Below are 19,786 nucleotides of genomic sequence, written 5' to 3'. Positions count from 1 at the left end.
CAGCCTGTGAACAGGCCATTAAAATTATAATCTAATCCTTTATTAAGGGACTTGAACCCGCGCAGGGAAACGGACACAAGAAGCTTTTGAAATCCTTCTGCAGCCTCCACCCCATGTGATGCTAAAAGGTTTCTCACCACAAAACCAGCCATACGTGTGCTAATGAAATCTTAATTTTTGGTGTGGGTGCTTTACCCCTCGATGAATCTGTCATCTCTCTAATTACTATAGTATTAAAAAACAGCCTTTGCTTTCAAAGAATTAGAAGCGTTTTGCAAGATTCACTAAAATAGCACCAGGACTTGTTGGTTTGGGTTTTTTTTCTGACCTGCACAATATGTATTAGGCAGAACTTGCAGCATCGGCTTTCTTTCAGAACGTCCAAAAAATTACCTTGCTGTTTACATATCATCAATTCTTTTGTTCCATCTGGGATGTGGGTCTTTCCTAAATACTGCAGGTATTGAACTGTGCTGTGTATTCATCACTTGCCAAATTTAATGTCAGCCTCTTAAGTAGGAAGGTGCTTGTTGTGCAGGTTGTTTTTATTCTTTTGATATTAATGGATACTCGTCTTTCAGACAATGGTGCAAAAAAAATTTCCAAACCAAGGCTTGGTATGTGGGATTAAGTGTAAGCACTTCTTAACCTTCAAATGGGAAATTACACTTTTATCAGCAGAGAAGCAACAGGGCTGATAAGTTCTGTTCTTGGATATGTGGTTTGTTGTGGCTCTGCTGTGATTTGTGGTTTCAGAACTAGTCAGGAATTCGTCATCCTGATCCAGGTCTGTTCCTGGCAGGTTTTTGCATCCAGGGTGTGCTGTGAGCTGTGCTCCTCTTGAAATCCCCAGGGGGCTGAAGCTGAGTGGGATCTGTGGCTGCTGCACTTTGGGGAGATGGTTTGATGTTGTCCTAGGGAGCTCTAGGGGTCAGTTTGGAGGTCTGGCAGATGGGGTTTGCTGTTCCCTGTTTCCCCCGGCGCTCTGGGAGCCGCAGTAATCGAATCCAGCATCACCTCGGGCGAGTGCAGCTGGCTCCAGCCCCGGGGCAGATGGATGTGTCCAGCCCCGTGAGAGGGAGGTCAGCTGCAGTTTAAACTGGGAGGCTGGAGCAGCCCTGGCTGCAGGAGGGTCTGGTAAAGTTGTGTTTGATGTGTCCAGTTTTGTGCACTACTGAGCAGAGCTGCAGCAGCAGGAGTGGTGACCGGAAGGGGGTGTCCCTGGGAAGCACCATTTCACAGGGTTAATCATAGATTTTGTTGGAAAGGACTTTTAAGATCGTCTTGTTCCATCCCCTGCCATGGGCAGGGACATCTTCCACTAGCCCAGGTTGCTCCAAGCCCCATCCTGGCCTTGGACACTTGGAGGGATGGAGCAGCCGCAGCTTCTCTGGGCAGCCTGTGCCAGGGCCTCCCCACCCTCTCAGGGAGGAGTTTACTCTCTAATCACAGACTTAGACTAAAGTAACAGTATTTTGTTAACTTAAAGGCCACATTTCTAGGCTTCAAGGTGAGGTTTATGCCTTTGTGTGAGGAAAGAAGGTACTGGGTGATCTTGCTCAGCTGAGCTTGAAATATATTTCTTGTCATATAAACCTTCAGGTGCATCTTTTCCAGTAAGTGGCAATAAAATGGGTGTGGTGGCTGTGTCCATTTTCAACAACATTGCCAAAAAAAAAAAGTCTGAGAAGTGAAAAACAAATGAAGTCTTAAAACTTTGAAACCAAGCTTTGAGAGTGCTGCTGGGGCAGCAAAAGAGCAGGGGATGTTTGGTTGCCTGTGGAGCATGCCCAGGTGGTTTTCCAGCTGGGAAAATGGATACTTGGGGTGTAGTTAGGCATTCCATATAAGCTCAGAAGAGCCATTCTTCAGCAGCTTTTATGGAGACAGATAGGCTGTAATTAACAGTCCATGCAAGCAGCCTGCTTGGGAAAGGAAAAAAAAAAAAGGCATGTCCTGGAAAGTCTTAATTTTAACCATTGACTCACAGAATAATAAAAGGGAGGGAAGTATTGAGTTTTTGGCTTTCTGCACATTAAGATAACTTCAGTCTCCCAGGGAAACCTTATCTGGTGGTGGAGGAGGGGACTTCTCCACAAGCTTCCCAGGCTCTACATGTGCAGGACTGTCAGCTGGGGACTGGGAAGCTTAAAAAGCTTCCAGTGTAGCTGCATGCACGAAGCATATTTTGGATTTAGTTCCAGAGCACTCTTCAAAATAAGGGATATTTTTCACGTTAAGAGTGTTCAGGAAGAAATTTGTGTTTTGGCAGTACTGAAATTAGGGTGACTAAAACAAGCAGAGTCTTGTGCCCTGTGGGGTACTTTGGAGCTCGGGGTTCCAAACACTGTCCTGGAGGTTTAGCTGCTCTCCCTGAAATCTCCACATTTGGTTTCATCCCCACAGACATGCAGAAACTCACCTGAGGCTTCACTGCATCGTTGGATCTCACTGATGCTCTTTTGAGTTAAGAGAACTGAAGCTGATGAGAGGCAGAACAATTTCAATTTCTGGCTTATCCTTGTGTTCTCAGTGAGCAGCAGCTCTGAATATTCTTGCTATAACCTCTAGGCAAACATTAAAGAAACATATTTCGATTTATGCCCTTCTCAGAGTTACAGATAAGATCTAAATGGCACCATTTAGCTACTAGAGCCAGGATTTAAGTTGTGTTAATTCCAGCTGTTGGGCCAAAAACTCTACAAGTGCTAGTATAATGTAAATATTTAATAGACTATTGCCATTTAAAAGATTAACAGCTCTTCAGAGGGGTGGAGCTGGGTCGCAGTTCTCTGGTTTCCATCAAGTCAATGAATTTTAGTGCTGATCTTCCTGGAAAGCTGATCCAAGCATCTTGGTCATACTCCATAGAGTGCAGATTATTTGTGCTGCTGCAGTTCCCTCATCACAGCTTTGCTTTTGGGTAAATCTAGGCCAGCCCCAAACGAAGATGATTCAGCCAAATTAATCTTTTTTGGTTTTCCCCGTGAAAACGTGCTGAAAAGAAAAGCAGCATTGAGAGAACAGAAAGCTGCTGCAGCAGGAATTATCCCACTGATTCTTGGTGTATTCCTTGATTTCTAGGAAGATGATGAGAAGATAATCCATGAGATTCAGAAGGAGGCTGAAGAGGAGCAAAGGAAGAAGAATGGGGGTAAGTCACAGTCAGGATCAGACTGAGGATGGATGATGGGACAGCACAGGGTTCCCAGCTACTGATGGGTCTCTGGACCTTCACTGGATTCTGTTCCTCCTGGGAACTGGTCTGTTTTTAAAGTGCTGTTGCCTACAGACTTCTGCTGGGATTGTGAGCAGGCACAAGATTTGTGTCCAGCTCTTATGTGGCACTGGTGTTGTGGATATCTCTTCTCTGCTTGGCAAAGTGGCTGAGGGACAACAAAACCTCTGAGCTGTGTCTTGGGGAGCACAGGGGCTGCCTGACATCCCACTGAAGGAAATATTCCCCTTTGTGGGATGGTGTTGGTGAAAGGAGCCAGCCTGGAGAGCTCACGCTGCGTTCTGTGGCTCCTGGAGCAAGGGAAGGGCCAGCAGTGATGCTGTGGAATGTGCTGGGAATGGGGGATGCCGATGGCAAATGTCACACCATGGACTGAGCTCGGGGAGTTTGGTTTGTGGGGTGACTGTTCTTTGCTCTCCTCCCTGTGCAGAGAACAGCTTCAAGCGCATTGGCCCTCCCGTGGAAAAGCCCGTGGAGAAAATCCAGAGAATTGAAGTCATCCCCAGACCGGTTCCTCAGAACTTCCACCAGCCCCGGATGCCCCCGTACCCCTTCGTGCACCCCCCGTTCCCTCTCCCTCCCGTGCGCCCCATGTACAACAACATCCCCCTCAACATCGGCCCCATCCCTGCTCCCTACGTGCCCCCCCTGCCCAACATGAGGGTGAACTTTGACTTTCCCCAGATCAACGTGCAGCTGGAGCACAACCTGCCTATGCACTTTGGCCCTCAGCCCCGGCACCGGTTCTGACCTGCCCCCAGCAGCACTTGGCAGAGGCACTGCAGGGCAAAGCCACCCCGTAACGTCACCCCTTCCCCACTCCAGCCCCTCTGGGGTTTAGCCAGCAGCCAGGGGACTCCGTGTCCCTGCACTGCACCCTCTCTAGGGCTTCTCCAAACCTTTGTGATCCAACATTTCAACCTGTGCTGCAACAGGGTTTGGTGCTACATTTCTCAGGGGTGGAATTCCCCCCTGTGCTGGGCATCCAGCTGCTTGTTTTGATAAAGCCTGTTCAGGCAGCTGTTGGGAGGAAAAGTGAGACTTTGTGGATCACAGGGATACAGCTGTTCCTTGGGGAATTTCCAAAAATCCTGCCTTCCTGCTGGCCAGAGCAGCAAAGTGAGTCTTGGGGGAAGGGAGGAGACACTTGGCATCCGAGTAAGACCTTCAGGAGCGAGGTTAACATAAGGCAGCTGCCCCAGCCCTCCTGTCTGTGGAGAGGCACAGGGCCGGGGTTCCTGTGTTCTCCAGCATCCCTGTATCCTGCTGCCACCTCCCAGCAGAAATTAACTGTTCAAAAGCAAGTCAATGTAGCATTTTTAGTATTCCTCACTCTCCAAGCAGAGTGAGGGGCTGCAGCAGCTGTCCCATTGCCAAGATCTTGGTAGGAAGCCCAGAGCCCTGTTCTGGCTGGGGGTGTTAGGAAGTAGCAGGAGATTTGGGCATCCAAATCTTTGGCTGGACTGAACTCACCCCCTTTGAAGTGCTCCGTTTTTCCCCCCAGAGGTGTGTGCCCCTCAGCTTCTGAAATGTGGCCTTTGCTTTGCCGTTCTCATCTGGTGTTTCAAACCTCCCCCAGCTTCTGGCAGTGCTCAGACAGCTGCTGGAACCACCTGGAGCCAAAGCTGTGCGCTTTATTGCAAAAACTGCCTGGGAAACAGCCAGATAGACATGTAGGCAGTGATGTGTCCTGTGGTAGGAAAATTGGGAATGTTCCCCATAGCTGCAGCAAGTTGGGAGCCCCCATACCCAAACCCCCCACAACCCAATGGGCAGCTGTAGCCTCATGCTGCAGGAAGCCGGCTGCTTCCACAGCACCAAATAACTCATGAAAATGTGTATGTCAGCATAATTGGCTTTGGAAAAGCATGTTAAAAGTTAAACTTGAGTATTGCTGGGCTGAGGAAGTGAGGGAAAAAGCAAAACTTCCGTGTGAGAAGTGGGGAGTGCAGTGCTGGGCTGTGGGAGGAGGGTGGCACAAAGCCCTTTCTCCACAGCCCTTGGGCTGTGCTGTCTGGTACAGGCCCTGTCTAGAAAAGAAAATGGTTGGAGTGGAAAAAACCCCTCTTCCCAGGAATGTTGGGCTAGCTTTTAGCAGCCCAGTTGTGTTGTTGTTCTCCAAATGTTTTGTTCTGGCCTTCATCCTGTTCTGTCCTGCTGGGAACTCTCTGAGTGCATTTCCCCCTCCTGTTATTCCCCCCTGTATTTCAGCATCCAGGTGTTTTGTGGGTTTATTTGTTTTCTTTTCAGGTAAAATTCCCTGTCTCCACCTCACAGCTTCTGCCAAAGCCCCACGTGCAGCATTCCAGGACCCCGGATCCCCTCGGGTGTGCAGGGAGCGCTGGACACAGGGTATCGGTGGGATGCTCCTGGACAGGGGCCTGGGACAGCATTTGGGGACTGTTCTCCCCAGGAAGGTCTCCCAGACAGGAGGACTTCCATGCCTTTTGGAGCTGAGTGTTCTTCCTGTTGCCTGTGGGTCGAAGGTTCCCTGTGGAGCACTCTGGCTCCTCTGGCTCCTCTGTGCCGTGGCCTCTCTAGCATTAATAACCATCTGCTATTCCCTTGCTGCTGGAATTTTCTATTTTGAATTAGTTTATTCCTGGCAGCAGTCTGGGGGCTGCAGGAGCTTTATTACTTGCTGCTCAGCTGGGCTTTGACCAGGTTTAAATCCTGCCTTGCAGCGCCCGATTCCTGCAGCCAGGAGCAGGAATCCCATAGGGTTTGGGGAGGGAGGGCTTTGTTACAGCTGCTGAGTAAACAGACCCAGGTCAGAAGAAGCAGTGGTGGCTTCCCTTATGGAAATGGAATCCTGTTTGTTTAATAGGTGAGATTTTCTGGGCTCAAGGGCTGGTTTGGATGAGCCCTCCAGACTCTCCAAGGCATGTATTTGCCCTTCCCGGTGAGTGCAGGAAGGATCAGGCAGTGGAGGGGGGGCAGCAGCCGGGGCACAGCTCAGCTGCTGAACCAGTGGCCCAAACTATGAAGGAAATAGGATGGTCATCCAGCAAAAAATGGTGGTCCAGTCCTATCTTTTTGTGCATGTCCAGGGATGTGTGGGCGTGGAGAACTGAGCCTTGGTGGAGGGAAGTGCGGACGTGGAGCGAGGGGCTGGAGAAGTGTCAGCAGAGGGGGCAAGGGGAGGTTGGTGACCATGATCCGTCGGGGTCACTGCTGCCCTGGCACAGCTGTTGTGGCCCTGGAGGAGCCTGGAGGATATAGAGGGAAGAGAGGATTCCCTGTGTCCCCCACCAAAGCCAAGGGCTTATTTGTGTCCAAGAGGAGATAAATCAGTGCTTGGTCTGTGATGTGCAGGTGCACCCTGCCCAGCACTCCCAGCACTGCTCCTCTCCCCAAGGAAACACCCACTGCACCAAAAATTTGCAGCCCAAGCACATGGCTGCTTCTCCCCTCTAACCCAGGAGATCTCAAATTGTTTCTGAATCTGTGTTCATTTATTAAAAAAAAAAAAGCCCAAAACTTACCAAGCCACCCAATCCAGCCTTGACCTGGTCTCTTAACTCCTGCATCCCATTTTCCCTCCTGTCCAGTCTTTGGAACTGCTTGTTAAAAGGTTTTGAAGGCAACGAGGAGGTTGCTGTGCCCAGGCTGATCCCATAACAGGTACTTCTTACAGCTAATTGCAGTGTCCCATTTACTTGCCTTAAAGGTGGAGAGAGAAACTTAGTATTTGCACTTAGCAAAACGTTGTATTAAAAAAAAAGACCTGTAAAGATGTGCATGTTCTGCAACTTTGTATAACAATAGCTGAAAATAAATAGGTGGTTTATTAAAAAAAAAAAAAGGAGAAAAAAAACCAAAAAATATTTTTCTTTACATTCTGGTAGTAAACAGTTCTAATATTCTGTGTGTAAAAAGTTCCTGTATTATATTGTAATTTGAATTTTTGTAAATAAATTTGTGCACTCTGGCTTTCACCTGTGTGCTTTCCTTACAGCCAAGACCTTGTCTTCCCATCCCCTGCCTGTGCCAGCCTGGTGCTGGGAAAATGCCAGGGAGTGGGGCCAGATCCCAGCCTGTGCCGGTGAAAACTCCCCAGGTCGTAAGGCAAAAACCCATTTGACCCTCCTGGAACAGCTTAATCTGTTCCTTGTGCTCCTGAGGAAAAACTGGATGGGATAGAAAATGGTTTCCAGTTGCTCCTTTAAATGGGAACTAGGATGGGGGGGAAGGCTGAGGGGATTTCCTCTCGTGCTGGAGTGGTGGTGAATGATGGTAAATGCAGAATCCAGCCTTGAGGGGAGAAAAGGAAATGTGTGTTGGCAGCTGGGGGAGAGGGGGAAGGGTGAGAGTCCTTCTGCAGCTCCAGAGCCCCTTCCCTGGGTGGGCACCCGCTGGCAGAGCTGCCTGCTCCCCTGGCTGGGTGTCACAGTCTGGTGTCACAGCCAGGTTTGCTCATGCACACACAGATGTCACAGCAAGGCCAAGCGTGGCCATCGGAGCTGCTCAGCATTTCCTGCACTGCCCCGACTTCTCCCTGTTTATAGTCAGGACTTGAGCATCCTTCCTTCCTTCCTTTGACCCTTGCAGGGCTCAACCCCCCCCATCTGATGGTGAAGGTCCCTCTAGGCAATGCTGTCCCCCAGTCCCCCTGGGATGTGTGCTTGGGGGGAGCGCCCCCCCTTTCCCAGATTTTGCTTTTTCCAAACAGCTTTACATTTTTCAAGGCAGGCAGGAGCCTGTCGGTACCCAGCCAGGTTGTGGTGGTGACAGGCAGGGAAGCTCTGGCTGCTCTCGGTGCAGCTGCTGGAGGTGCTGTTGGTTGAGTTTCAGGGCTGCTTTCAGCTGTTGAGAGGGCTGGGGGCACATCCTGGCTCCTTTGGCAGGACGTGGGTTGGGCTGCGCTCCCCACTTTAGTCCTTTATCTTTCCCTTTTGCACATCCCCAAGTAAAGCAGGCTGATTGCTGACCCCCACCCAACCATACACCCAGACCTCCCATCCCAGTGCTCTTCCCTCCCACCTGGGTCATCCTATGGAGATGAAATGCCTGAATCAAGAGAAAAAGCTCTGTGGGGGCACAGCTGGTTTGCAGCTGAGGTGGTCCTGCCCCATCCATGGGTCACCCATCCCCAGGTGCCCATGGGCTCGGTGGCTTCAGGCTGCTCTGAGCATCTCCAGAAGTGACCCAGCCTCCAGGTGCCTTTGCCTTTACACTTCTTTGGAGCATCTTGGTCACCATTCCCTTCCCCACTCAGCTCCTCAACCCTCCAGAACCAGCTCAACTTTTGTCAGATAAACGCTCCACGACCCCAACTCTGCACGCTCAGGCTCTTCCCTCATTAAAAGGCCATTGCAGCCCCAACAGACCACACGCCAGTTTGAATCCGAATGCAGGTTTTATTTTTTTAAGTCATCTTTCTCCATTTGAAGCTATTTTTTTTTTAAGTTATACAAATGGCACTTACAAAAAAATAATAATAATAAAAAAAAACTGAACAAACCCAAAACTTAAATTTTCAGAGTGAGATGTTTTCAGAGAGTCACGACACCCGGTAAGAGGAAACAGGAGAGATGTTGACCTAGTGTCACATGGGAGAAGCCAGAGCGGGAATTACGTGGTTCGGACCGTGACAGGGATGGGGAGGCGGTGACACGGGGAGGGGGTGAAGGCCAGTGAGAGTGTGTCAAGTCACAGGGTCACACAGGGCTTCAAGACACTCGGTCCTTCGAGGGGCAGCCTGGTCCCCAGGGGGACACATGGTGCCGGGGGGCACGGGCACCCCTGGATGTGAGCGCAGAGCCGAGGTAGAGTCCCAGCCGGGTTCCCCTGCGCCCGTGAGGGACCCCCGCCTGGAGTTGTCCCCCTGCCTGGGGACAGCCACTCGCTCTCCCAGCTGAATTTAGCACCAAGCTCCTGTGGAGGGGAGTCCCTCCTCATGGCTTTAAGGCTGATGAGCCCCTGCCTGGCCTCCGGCAGTAGGGACCGGCCCCGGTTTGGCACGGCAGTGATGCCGAGAGCACCCTTGGCGTGGGGTGGGACCAGCACTACCCCTCTCCAGAGGGGGCCCACGCGGGAAAAGGCTCCTTGGTATGTTTGTAGGGAGCAGATACCGGCCCTGGGAAGGCCCCAAAGGATAAAGTGCCTTTCAACACCCTAAGGAACACACAGCATCACCCGTTACAGACAGCGTTAAACTCTAATGCAGACCTAGTACAGACAACAGCTGGTCACACAGTGCCATGGAGAGCATATATAAATAGAGACTAACAAAAATACTGTTTTGGTCTTTTTTTTCTTTTTTCCTTTTCCAGTAGGGTTGCTATTCATGAGAGCCCAGCCCAGGTGCCCTGGGGATGGTGGGACTGGGAGCTGCCCCCTCAGGGTGCCCGCGGGAGTGGGCGCTTCCTAATTCAGCATTAGGTGTTCAGTGATTCACTTCACTGTTCCAGTATTTTACGAGAGAAAAACAACAACAAAGGTACTCAGCAAATATCACTGTGCAAAGTTTGCTAAGGAACTTTTCTATTCTGTAAACCAAAATCTGCAGTTTATGCTTCCAGCCACTGCCCCGGGGAAGTCACGTCGGCCAGCCCGGCTCCTGCCGGGACCGAAGCCCACCGGAGATGGGCTGGATGAAGCCCCCACCCTGGCACGGGCTGGCTCTGTGTCCCCCCGCACCCTCCCCTCCAGGCACAGCAGCAGGACCAGCCTCGGGGCAGGCTGGACCCACCATCAGGGTCTGGGATGTTCCTCCAGAGCCAGAAGCACAAGGAGGGGTGGAGGGACAGGAGGAGCATGGGGCTCCATGAGATGAAAGGCTGAGGCTTTCCAGACAGGATCACCCTAAAGAATCATTTCCAGGAGTTTGGGGGAGGGGCAGCTTGCTGGCCCTTCCACAGGGATGTGCTGGCACACACCAGTCCCATCCCCAGGGATGCTGTGATATGCAAGGTCACCTCTTACAGCTCAGCTGGGGATGAACCTGCCCCACAGTCCAGGAGGGGAGAGAAGCTGCTGGGGCAGGCCAGGAGGAGCCAGCTGAGCCCAGCAGCATCACTCCACCCCTGGTCGGAGCAGGGCAGGACAGGACGGATGCTCCGGGGGCCACTGGCAGCACAGTCTGAGGCAGTGCCAGTGCTGATATGGCAGAAGCGAGCACAGAGGTGATCTTATTCCCTTTTTTAAATTGAGGAGAGGCAAGTAAACTACCTAAGGTGATGCCTGGGGCCAGGAGGGGAATACAGAGGTTTCCAAGCCCAGCAAACCTGGAGGGAGGCAGGGATGGGGGGGATAGAGACAGACCCCTCTACAAAGCTATAGGCAGGCAGCCCCACCACTTTTCCAGTTCTTACAGGGATTTATGGACACCCACCTCCCACTTAACGCACCAACTCTATGGCAGGAGGGAAGGGCAAGCCAGTCTGAAAATCCTGTTACAGAGAGGAGAAACAGAACCCAAAGGAAAAGAGGACAGGAAGGGAAAGAGAAGTTGGCAATGGGAGGTACCCTAAAGTGCATTAATATTCCCAGAGGGTGGAGGCGTCGATGGTGTCGGCCGATGCCTTGAGCACCCCAGCGTGGTCGCCCTTCAGGTATTTGCCATTGATTTTGATGGCCACTTTGTTATAGTCGCAGAACTCAAAAAAGAAGTCCACAGGGGTGTCGCTGCTGCTGGTGACGGATGACTCATTCCCCACCATCCAGTACTTCCCAGTGGTATCTGCAGGAGAGGGGACACGGTGGCCTCGTGAGCCAGCATGGGGACCCCAAAGGCCACCACCCTCCAGCCTGCAGCCACCCCGGGCACTCACCCTTGATGTTGTAGGCCCCATCGTTGAACTCCAGCTGGAAGACATCGTAGGAGGAGCGGTTGGAGTCCAGGGTGCCGGTGACCTTGCGGCAGCCGATGAAGCCGTGCTCGCCGCGCAGGACAATGATGGGTCTGTTGATCAGCTTCATCACGAAATGCTCCGTCTCGCCTGCGCCGAGGGGACAGGGGCTGTGAGAGCAGCCGGGGGGGCACAGAGCCAGACCCCAAAGCTGGCAGGCAGCAGTGAGGAGCAGGGGCTGTGCCCCCCACCCATTTCTCATCCACCCCATCTGTCCCCTCATCTCACAGCACATCAGTCACTAAGAGAACTTATTGCCTGAACACCACTTGGAAGAAGAGCCTGGCTCTGGGAAGGCTTTTTTCATCCCCTGCTGTCCTGGTGTGGCGTGCCCAAGGGTTCCTTACCCGCTGTCTCCATGGAGGCTGCCAGCTGCCCGTTCTTCTTTGCTGTCACGTACTTGCCGTTGGCAGCTTTCAGGGTGATGCGTTTGTCGCACCACTCGATGTCAAAGTAGCAACTCGCGTTCCTGTGGGGCAGAGAGGGCAGTCAGTGGGGTGTGACAGAGAGGGACCCTGCCACTGCCACCCTGCTGGCTTGGGAAGGTCACGGCTGGATCGGGAGAGCCCGATTCGATCTGTTTTTGCAGGATGACTCGTGTTGTGGTGGCCATCCTGCTGGGAAGCCCTCGCCCCACAGGCAGGAGCCAGGCAAGGCAGCCAAAGGCACTTCTGGGGTTTCCGCCTGGCTCTCAGAGTTGCACTGCAGGGCAAAGCATTTCGACAGCCCCAGCCAGCCGGGAAGGATTATGTGGCCCCAGGGACTTCCAGAGCATCGTGGGCGGCAAGCCCCGACACATCCCTGGCTTTCCCAGGAATGCACTGCCTCTGCTGGGAAGCATTTGGTGTGAGCACCCACGCTGGAAAATCCCCCTTGAATTCCCCTGGGAGATGCAGAGGGTTCTCTGAAGCCCAGGCACTGCCCTGAGCTGCCGGGGACAGGAGACTCACTTTGTGGAGGCGGTGGACTGGATGCCCCCGTTGGAGGTGAGGGTCCAGTACTTCCCGGTGTAGGTCCGGAAGGCGCATTTCTTGGTGTCCTTGTTGATCTCCAGCTGGTAGGTCTCCTGGTCACCCTCCTCGTCCTGGTTGGCTGAAAGGTCCATCCCTACAGAGCAGAGACAGATGGAGATGGGGGGCTGGGACGACAACCCACCTCCAGCAGGTCCAGGTGCAGGGCAGCCCAGGAAACCCAAATGAGAGGGGCTCCTGCTTCCTGGGTGAGCTTTGGTGGCTCCCAAATCCCTCACACAGATCTCCCCTCTGGCATTTGGAGTTCAAATCCAAGTTTTCATTTGGATATTGGGTGTTAAGGCCCTAAACAAGGGCTGGGCAGCCGTGAGCTTCCACTCCTGACTCAGCAGCTCCATTACAATGAAGCAAAGACCAATGTAGATGTTTTATAAGGAAAAGGGCTACAGTTTTTCCCAAAGGTGACAGCCAGGTTACTCAACCCATTAGCAGAGGCCGCTGCAGCACCCATGAATCCCAGCTCATGGCGTGTTTAAGGACCGTGGCACCGTTTTTCATCCACAATTGTCACGTCTTGCTGGGGCAGTGAGGTGTGCAGGGACAGGAGGCTTAGGAAAGCCCTAGGGCAGCCAAGCCTTTCCCTGACACCCCAAAATCATCAGCACCAGCCTGTCCCCCAGCTCTGCCAGCCAGGATGGCCCATCCCTGTGCCCAAGGGACCAGAGACAGCATTTCCCTGGCAGAGGTGGATGCAGCTGGTCCTGGGGCCACTGGCCACAGCCCTGGGCCACCACCAGCCATGTGTGCATCCACCTCAGGCACTGAGCCCGAGCAAACCTGCTTAGTCAGGGCTAGCGGGGCCAAAACTGCTCCAGAGCTCTCCAGCCTGGTGGATTTCAGCCTAAAAACACTTTGGGGATGCGAGCCACAAGCTGTAGCCAAAGCCAATGGTGGAGCTCTGGGTTTTGGGGAGGGAGCTGGAGAGCAGAGCTCAGCCCCACTGCTGAGCTTAGTGAAATGGGAGTTCAGAGGAACTGGATGAATTTTCCAGAGCCAAACACACCTGCATCCTTCCCTGCTGCACGAGTGCAAAGGGTTCAAGTCCACATTGTGTCTAGTTCTGGTCCCCTCACTAAAGTAAAGACATGGAGGTGCTGGAGCATGTCCAGAGGAGGGAAGCGGAGCTGGGGAAGGCTCTGGAGCACAAGTCTGATGAGGAGCAGCTGAAGGAGGTGGGGGCTGGCCATGTGTTCAGCCCCTCACACCTCCACAATGCATCCAGTTTCTCGGCTGCTGGGATTTCAGTGCTGTACACAGTCACTGGAAGGGCTTCAGGTACTGCAGTTTTGGTGGCCCCACTGCTCTGGGAAGCCACCAGGACATCCCACCAGCTGCACACAGCTGTCCTGCAGACACAGCTCCCTGGGGCTCCACATCACCCATCTGTGTCTCCAAACAGGCCCCATCCCAGTGCCCAGGAGCAGCCTCTGCTTTGCATATCCATCTCTCACCTTTCCCAAAAGGATCGGGTTTTGTTCCCAAAGGGATCAGGCTTTGAAGGCTTCGTTTTGTTGGCCATAATCTTATCTCCCACATCCTAACGGGTCTATGGCTGCCACTCTGCTCACAGCATCCTCCCCCCCCTCCCCCCCCTCTCCAGGCACCCTCCAGTGCCTTCTGCAGCTCCCATCCCTGGAAGGGTTCATCAGTGTCAGGTTGGATGGGGCTTGGAATAATCCATTCTAGTGGAAGGTGTCCCTGCCTGTGATCCCTCCCAACCCAACCATTCTGTGATTCCATTACTCTCCTGATGGACACTCAGCCACCCTGGTGCTTCTCTCCCCAGGGTATTTGGGCAGCACAGGGGCCAATGGGTGCCGATGGCCACCAGCCCAGCCCCACTGGCCACGTCCTCGGCTCCAGAGCCCTCTCACACTCGCCGCCTCCCAGCACTGCCGGGGGCTGAGCTGGCGGTTGTGGGAACATTTGGTTTTGATTTTGCATCCTGGCGTCAGGCAGCTCCAGCCCCAATCCAGAGCTGTAAAACAGAGAGAGAGGGGCTCTGCAGGGGCTCACAGTGAGGTTGGGCTGTAGGGAGGTGACCCTGGGGGACACAGCCCATCCCTCAAGGCTGGCAGCACCGCTGGGCCCCCCAAACCTGCGAGAGCTGTGGGTCCCTGTGGTTTGTGGGGGAGGAGTGGGGGTGGTGCTTCTGCTCACTGCACTTTTCTGGGAAGAACTCGCTGACCTGCAGGGCCCAGGGGGATGCTGTGTGCCACAGAGCAGGACTGGCCAGGCTGGAGACAGGACAGGGAGTGCCAGGAGCCTCCAAACACTATTCCCTCTCCCCAGAGACCCCCAGCACGGAGCACAGTGCACTCACCGGCCTCCTCCACCTCTCTGCCAGCCTCACCTTTCACGGAGCTTTGGCTTCCCCGATGCCTGGAAGGACCCGGCAGCAGGAGGGTCTCCCACCGCCCCCTCCTCAAAAGCAGCGCGGGGTTGGGTTACACCGACTCAGCACAAAGGAATGCGGCTACGGCTGGGGCAGGAGGAGGCTTCGAAGGGCTGGAACTGGGCTGGAGCGGGAAAGTTGGGGGCTCGGAGCTGGGCGGGATGGGGGAAACTGCAGGAAGCACGGGGTCCCACAGAGATGTCCCCATGTCCCCGCGGTGGAGGACAGGCTGTCCCCACAGCCACCCCCCTGCTGTGGCAGCCCAGGGCTGTGGCAGGGAGCCGCGGCCGCTCCCACTGCAATCATGGATTAATTAATGCTCTTGGTAAATTTACAGTCTGGAGCTGGCACTGCTCTTCCTGACCTTGACGAAGCTGCTAATTACAGCTGGAGGCAGGAGGGGGGCGAGCACACGGCGGCTCTTTGGGAGGGGGGTGCAGGTACGCCTGCGCTCCCCAAAATTCCCAGCATGGGATGTCCTCCAGCTCCGTCTGCAACGTGGGTTTGCTACAGGGATCTGGGGGAAAACGCAGAGGTTGGGAAGGCTGAGGCTTGTTGTCTCCCCAGGGCTTCCTAACGCCGAGTCCCTGGGCTTGAGGTCCTCAGAGAGCAGGAAAAGGCTCCCCGAGTCCTCGGCTGCCGAGGTTTCCAAGCTCGTGGGTTTGCAGGATTGATGCCGGAGCCTTGGCTGCTCTCCAGCCATGACTGTGGATGTACCAGGAGGCCTATGGCCATCCCAGAGCAGGCACACACCTTCCTGTACTTCCCACAGAGCTGAGCTCTTCCCTCTAAAGAAGCAGAGTTTGTTGTAGCTGTGTTGACCTCCACACCACGGGCGGCTGCAGACACAGCGTGGGGGTATTCAAGGCGTGTAGAAAACTTTCCCTGTGCACTCAAATCACACAGAACATCTCCCATGAGCCATCCTGGGAAGCCAGTGGGATGACCTTCATGGAGAGGAGTACCTTTCCCATCTTCCAACTCTCCTTTCAAAAACCCCACGGTTATGTCCAAAAAAACCGAGCCTGGATTCCTCCACGGGAGTGCCGGCAGCACCCTGCAGTGTCCCCAGGCCCTCAGGGCAGCGGGGCAGGATTTCAGGATGGGACTGCCAGCACAGGTCGGGTCTGGGCTCCCTGCGGGGCTCTGGCACCTCCACCCAGCACTGCACCCGCACACGTGCTCAGAGACTCCTCCTGCCCCCTCCCTGCCCTTCAGCTGGGCTTACACTGCACCCCCGCAGAAATCCAAACAGGTTTTTGTCTAAATCCAACAGCCTGGAGCACGGGGAACCAGCAGCTCCTCTGCTGGGGGTGCAGCTCTGCAAAGGGGTAACGGGGAGGGGTGAAACATGAACTTCCTGAAAAACCCACCCCTCCTTCCCTGTGGATTTCCTGTGGCTTTGTGGTATCCCCCAAGTGTCAGCAGGCCACTGCACAGAAAATCTGCATCCGAGCGTGCCCCCTGCCCTGGAGCCGCATCTCCCTGCCTTGCCGTGGCACCACGATGAACTGGGGGGGGAAATCCGGCTCAGCCCATGCCGGGAGGGCTCCTGGCCCCAGGGCAGAGCTCCCCGCTGCCAACGCGGCATGTCCAGGCGTGCTCCCTTCACCGCTGCTCTCGCTCGCCCTCCTCCCCAGATCCCGTTTCCTGGAATTCCTCACTCCCGAGCCAGCCCATCCTCTCCCCCATGCGGGTGGGGGGCAGGGGCACACCTCGGGCGGGCGGGGGGCTGGCAGGGGCCCAGCGGGGAGGACGCCAGCGCTCTGCCCCCGGGACCCTCGCGCCCACAAAGGGCCCTTTGTTGCCGCAGCCGGGCTAGAAAGGAGCCATTAAGCGGGGAGGAGGCTGCTCGCTGCTGGCAGCACCCGGCTCCGCTCCGTTTGAGGTGCGATGGGGAGATGGGAACTCTCAGGGAGCCCGGGGATCCTGTCCTGAAGGGCTGGAGGCAGAAGAGGGGTGCATATCCCCAGCCCCTGGGGTTATCCCTTCCTGCCCTAGGGGTGTTTGTGGCGTGGTCCTCTGTGTGCAGGGGATGCTGACACCGGCCATCCCCGGGACAGGGAGGAGACTCCAAGCCAGGAGCTGACCTGGCACTGGTGGGACAATTCTGTTCCAAAGCTGGATCCCAGCCAAGGGAACCACAGAAGAGCCCCACGGACCCATCTCTGCTCCTCCCATGGGACAGAGGGGGGACAGCCACTGCCATCCCTGCTCCCTCCTTGACTCCACACAGGAACAAGCTGCCTTTTCCCACGAGGCTGTGTCGAGCTGCAGTCACTCCCTGCCCGCATCCCACATCCCCCATCCCCAGTGACCATGGGAGCATCTGCCAGCAGCATGGCCCTTATCAGCTCGGCCGGGGAAAGGGCTGTCTGGAACCGCTTCCTCCGACGGCTGTTTCTGCTGCCTTCTTGGCAACCTTGGGACACGGAGCTTTCACAATGGGAGAAGGGAGGATGAGCCCCAGAAAGCGGCAGCTCCCAGCCTTTCCCTGCCATCAGGAGGGATAAACCGGGTGGAAACGGCTTCTCCAGCCAAAACGGACTCGAGTGAGGATGTGCAGCCCCAGCGCGGCCCTTCCCGCTGTATTTTGCTTGGAAAGGGGCCGGGCACAGCCCAGAGCCCTCTGTTGCTGGGGAGATTTGTTCCCCCCCTTCCTGCTCCCCCATCCCTTCCGAATTAGACAAAGCGGAGGGTCGGCCAGCAGCATTCCCACCCGCTCCATGGGCCACCCCCCCACCACGGGGTCCCCCACCGCCACCACTCCGTCCCTCACATCTCCCCCCACATCTGGTTTCCCCATCTCTGGTGACAAAGGGCTGCAGCAGCCCTTCCCCCACGGCGCTGCGGCAGCCTCCCGCCATCCTCTCCTCCTCTTCCCCAAATCCCCATGCCTGGGAAAACAACCCCCACTGCCCATCTTGGCAGATTTTATTATTGATTTTTAAGGGGCTGCTTTGCAGCGCAGGATTTGCCCTCGGACAGGAGAAATGCAGGGAGCTCCCTGCACGGAGCTGCCCGGGCACGGATCAGGGTTAAGCAGCAACCTTGAAATACATACACACAAAAAAAATTCCCCGCTGTTCCTCCAGGCTTTGCTGCATGCTCGTACCCATCCCACACCCGGCGTGCGCCGGCCTGACCTGGCGCGCCGGCGATGAGCCCCGGGGCACCCACGGCACACACCGGGCACCGCCGGCATCGCAGAGCGGGGACCCCCCATCTTCCAGCACGGACCCCTGGGTGCGGGGCTGGGATGCTCGGTGGGCACCCGCGGGCAGCGGGCGGCCACGTGCCCGGGGAGCTCTGAATGTGACCGGGTCCCCGAGGCGGGTGGCACCCTGGCCCCTCCGGCGAGCGGAGGGGACGGGGCCGGTGCAGCGAGTGCGGAGGGACGGCTCCCTTTGTGCGGGTGGATGCAGGATACGGGCGTTTTGGCAAAGCCCTTTATGTAACGCTGCCACCCAGCCCCCGACCCATGGGAACTCCAGCCCCTAGGGGAACCAGAGCCCCCGGTGGGACCCGCAGCCTCCCTGCTCCGCTGGGCACATGGCTCAGCCGTGCTCGGGCAAGGGGGAGGTTGGTGGAGGCTTTGTTGGGCGAACAATGAGCTCCACAGGAAGGAAGGCGAGGGAAACAGCCCTGCCTCCTTCACGGCGAGGGAAGACCCCATCCACCCCCTCCCAGCCCCCCTCCCCGTCCATCCCTGCACCCCAAGGCAGGCCCCTCGCCATCCCTGCCCCCCCCCGGGCGCCCTGCAGAGGCGATGGTGCGGGGATGGGGGTGCCGGAGGGATGGGGGCCCCCAGGCAGGCGATGCTGAAGGGATGCGGGAGGGGGAAGGGAAAGGGATGTGGGAGGGATGCGGGGGGATCGTGATGGGGCGTTGGGGGAGGGCCCGCGGGCAGCCATGCTGGGGTGCAGGGGGTGCCCGGGGGAGATGGCGGCTCCAGGGGAGGGGTGTGAGAAGGGGTTTGAGCGGGGGGGGACGACGCTACGGGGGCGATGGCAGAGGAATGCAGGGGGGCAGCCTGTGGGGTGGCTGCTGCAGGAAGGCAGCAGATGTTGGGGGTTGGGGGGGACAGTGCTGCGGGGGGCCACTCCGAGGCGGCGATTCTGAGGAGATGCAGGGGAAGTGATGCCGGAGGGATGCAAGGGGTTGCTGGGGGCGGGCGATGCCCGATGGAAGCTGATACCCGAGGGAGGCAGGGGCGCACCCCGAGGCGGATACACCCCTGGACTCCGGGGCGGGCGGCCGAGGTGTCCCGTTCCCCGCACCCGCAGTCCCCGTCCCCTCGTACCTTGCCGGGTGGAGACATTCCTATCGTTGCCGGCTCTCAGCACGACCTGCGGGCAGCTCTGCTCCAGGGCGAAGAGCTCGTCCTTGCCCACCTTGGCGCTCTTGCCCGCCTTGAGGGTGCCGCTGGGCCCCGAGGGGGCCAGGTAGCGGCCCTCCCCGTCGCGAAAGGCCACCTTTCCGCAGCGGAATTCCAGCGTGAAGGCGGTGCCGGGCTCGGCGGCGGGGACCAGGCGGCCGTCGCTGCGGAGCAGGCGGTGGTCGCAGCTCTGCAGGCTGTACCGCTGGTCCACGAACAGGAGGGTGATGAGCGCGTCCACGCCCCACGGCACGTCGCGGTCCACGGCCAGCTCGTCGCGGCGGGGCCCCAGGTGCGCGTAGCGCTTGCGGGCCAGGCTGTAGAGGTTGGCCTGGGGGTGCATGGCCAGGTGGACGCTCCACTTCTCGGCGGCAGAGACGGCGGGAGCGAAGCACGAGAGGCGGTCCTCGGTGCCGCCGAAGAAGCGGCGGTGGGGCTCGGACTGCAGCGACCACCGCCCGTCGCCGTGGGCCAGCACCAGGAACCGGCAGTCGGGGCCCGGCTCCTCGCTGTCGCAGCTCACCCGCCCGTCTTTGTCGGCCGCCAGGTACCGGCCCAGGTGGCTCTTGAGCAGGACGGCGCTGGAGTCCTCCCCGTCCTGCTCCAGCGTCCAGATCTGCTTCTTCTTCATGCTGGCGGCCGAGGCGTTCACCTTGAACCCGAACGCCTCCGCCGTCAGGTACCGGTTGCTGCAGTTGATCAGCCCGAACTGGATCTGCACCGGCTCCGCCGTCCCGTTGGCCGTCATCCTGCCCCGCCGCCGACCGACACCGAGCGACCGACACCGAGCGAACGACACCGACCGCCGCCGCCGCGCCCGCCCCGCCGCCGCCGCCTTTATAGCGCCGCGGCCGCGGCACCGCCTCCCGCACCCCCCGCCCGCCGGGGCCG

General features: G+C 56.6%; 2 protein-coding genes across 5 annotated transcripts in view; one reads left to right on the top strand and one right to left on the bottom strand.

Moving 5' to 3' along the window:
• The window catches only part of RNF216 (ring finger protein 216), a 78,115-nt gene extending 70,939 nt beyond the window's left edge, over positions 1 to 7,176 (top strand). For all 4 annotated transcript variants that reach the window (XM_042037095.1, XM_042037094.1, XM_042037096.1 and 1 more), the window contains 2 exons: positions 3,085 to 3,154; positions 3,669 to 7,176. In XM_042037095.1, the coding sequence (XP_041893029.1) occupies positions 3,085 to 3,154; positions 3,669 to 3,988 (390 nt within the window). In that variant the 3' untranslated portion in view covers positions 3,989 to 7,176. The remainder of the gene's footprint in view (positions 1 to 3,084; positions 3,155 to 3,668) is intronic.
• A 1,402-nt stretch (positions 7,177 to 8,578) lies between these two features.
• On the bottom strand, positions 8,579 to 19,721 carry FSCN1 (fascin actin-bundling protein 1). The gene is made up of 5 exons (XM_042037113.1): positions 18,821 to 19,721; positions 12,042 to 12,198; positions 11,439 to 11,560; positions 11,014 to 11,181; positions 8,579 to 10,922 (listed from the first exon to the last, which is right to left on the bottom strand). The coding sequence occupies exons 1-5, from the start codon at positions 19,641 to 19,643 to the stop codon at positions 10,720 to 10,722; spliced, it is 1,473 nt and encodes a 490-aa protein (XP_041893047.1). The 5' UTR covers positions 19,644 to 19,721; the 3' UTR covers positions 8,579 to 10,719.
• Positions 19,722 to 19,786: the final 65 nt, after the last annotated feature.

This window comes from Corvus kubaryi, unplaced genomic scaffold (assembly GCF_017639235.1).
Source record: "Corvus kubaryi isolate FWS band 111438036 unplaced genomic scaffold, C.kubaryi_AGA036_p1.0 37387, whole genome shotgun sequence".
Taxonomy (NCBI): Eukaryota; Metazoa; Chordata; class Aves; order Passeriformes; family Corvidae; genus Corvus; species Corvus kubaryi.
Note: the sequence above shows the minus strand (reverse complement) of the source record. Positions and strands in the feature narration are given on the sequence as shown.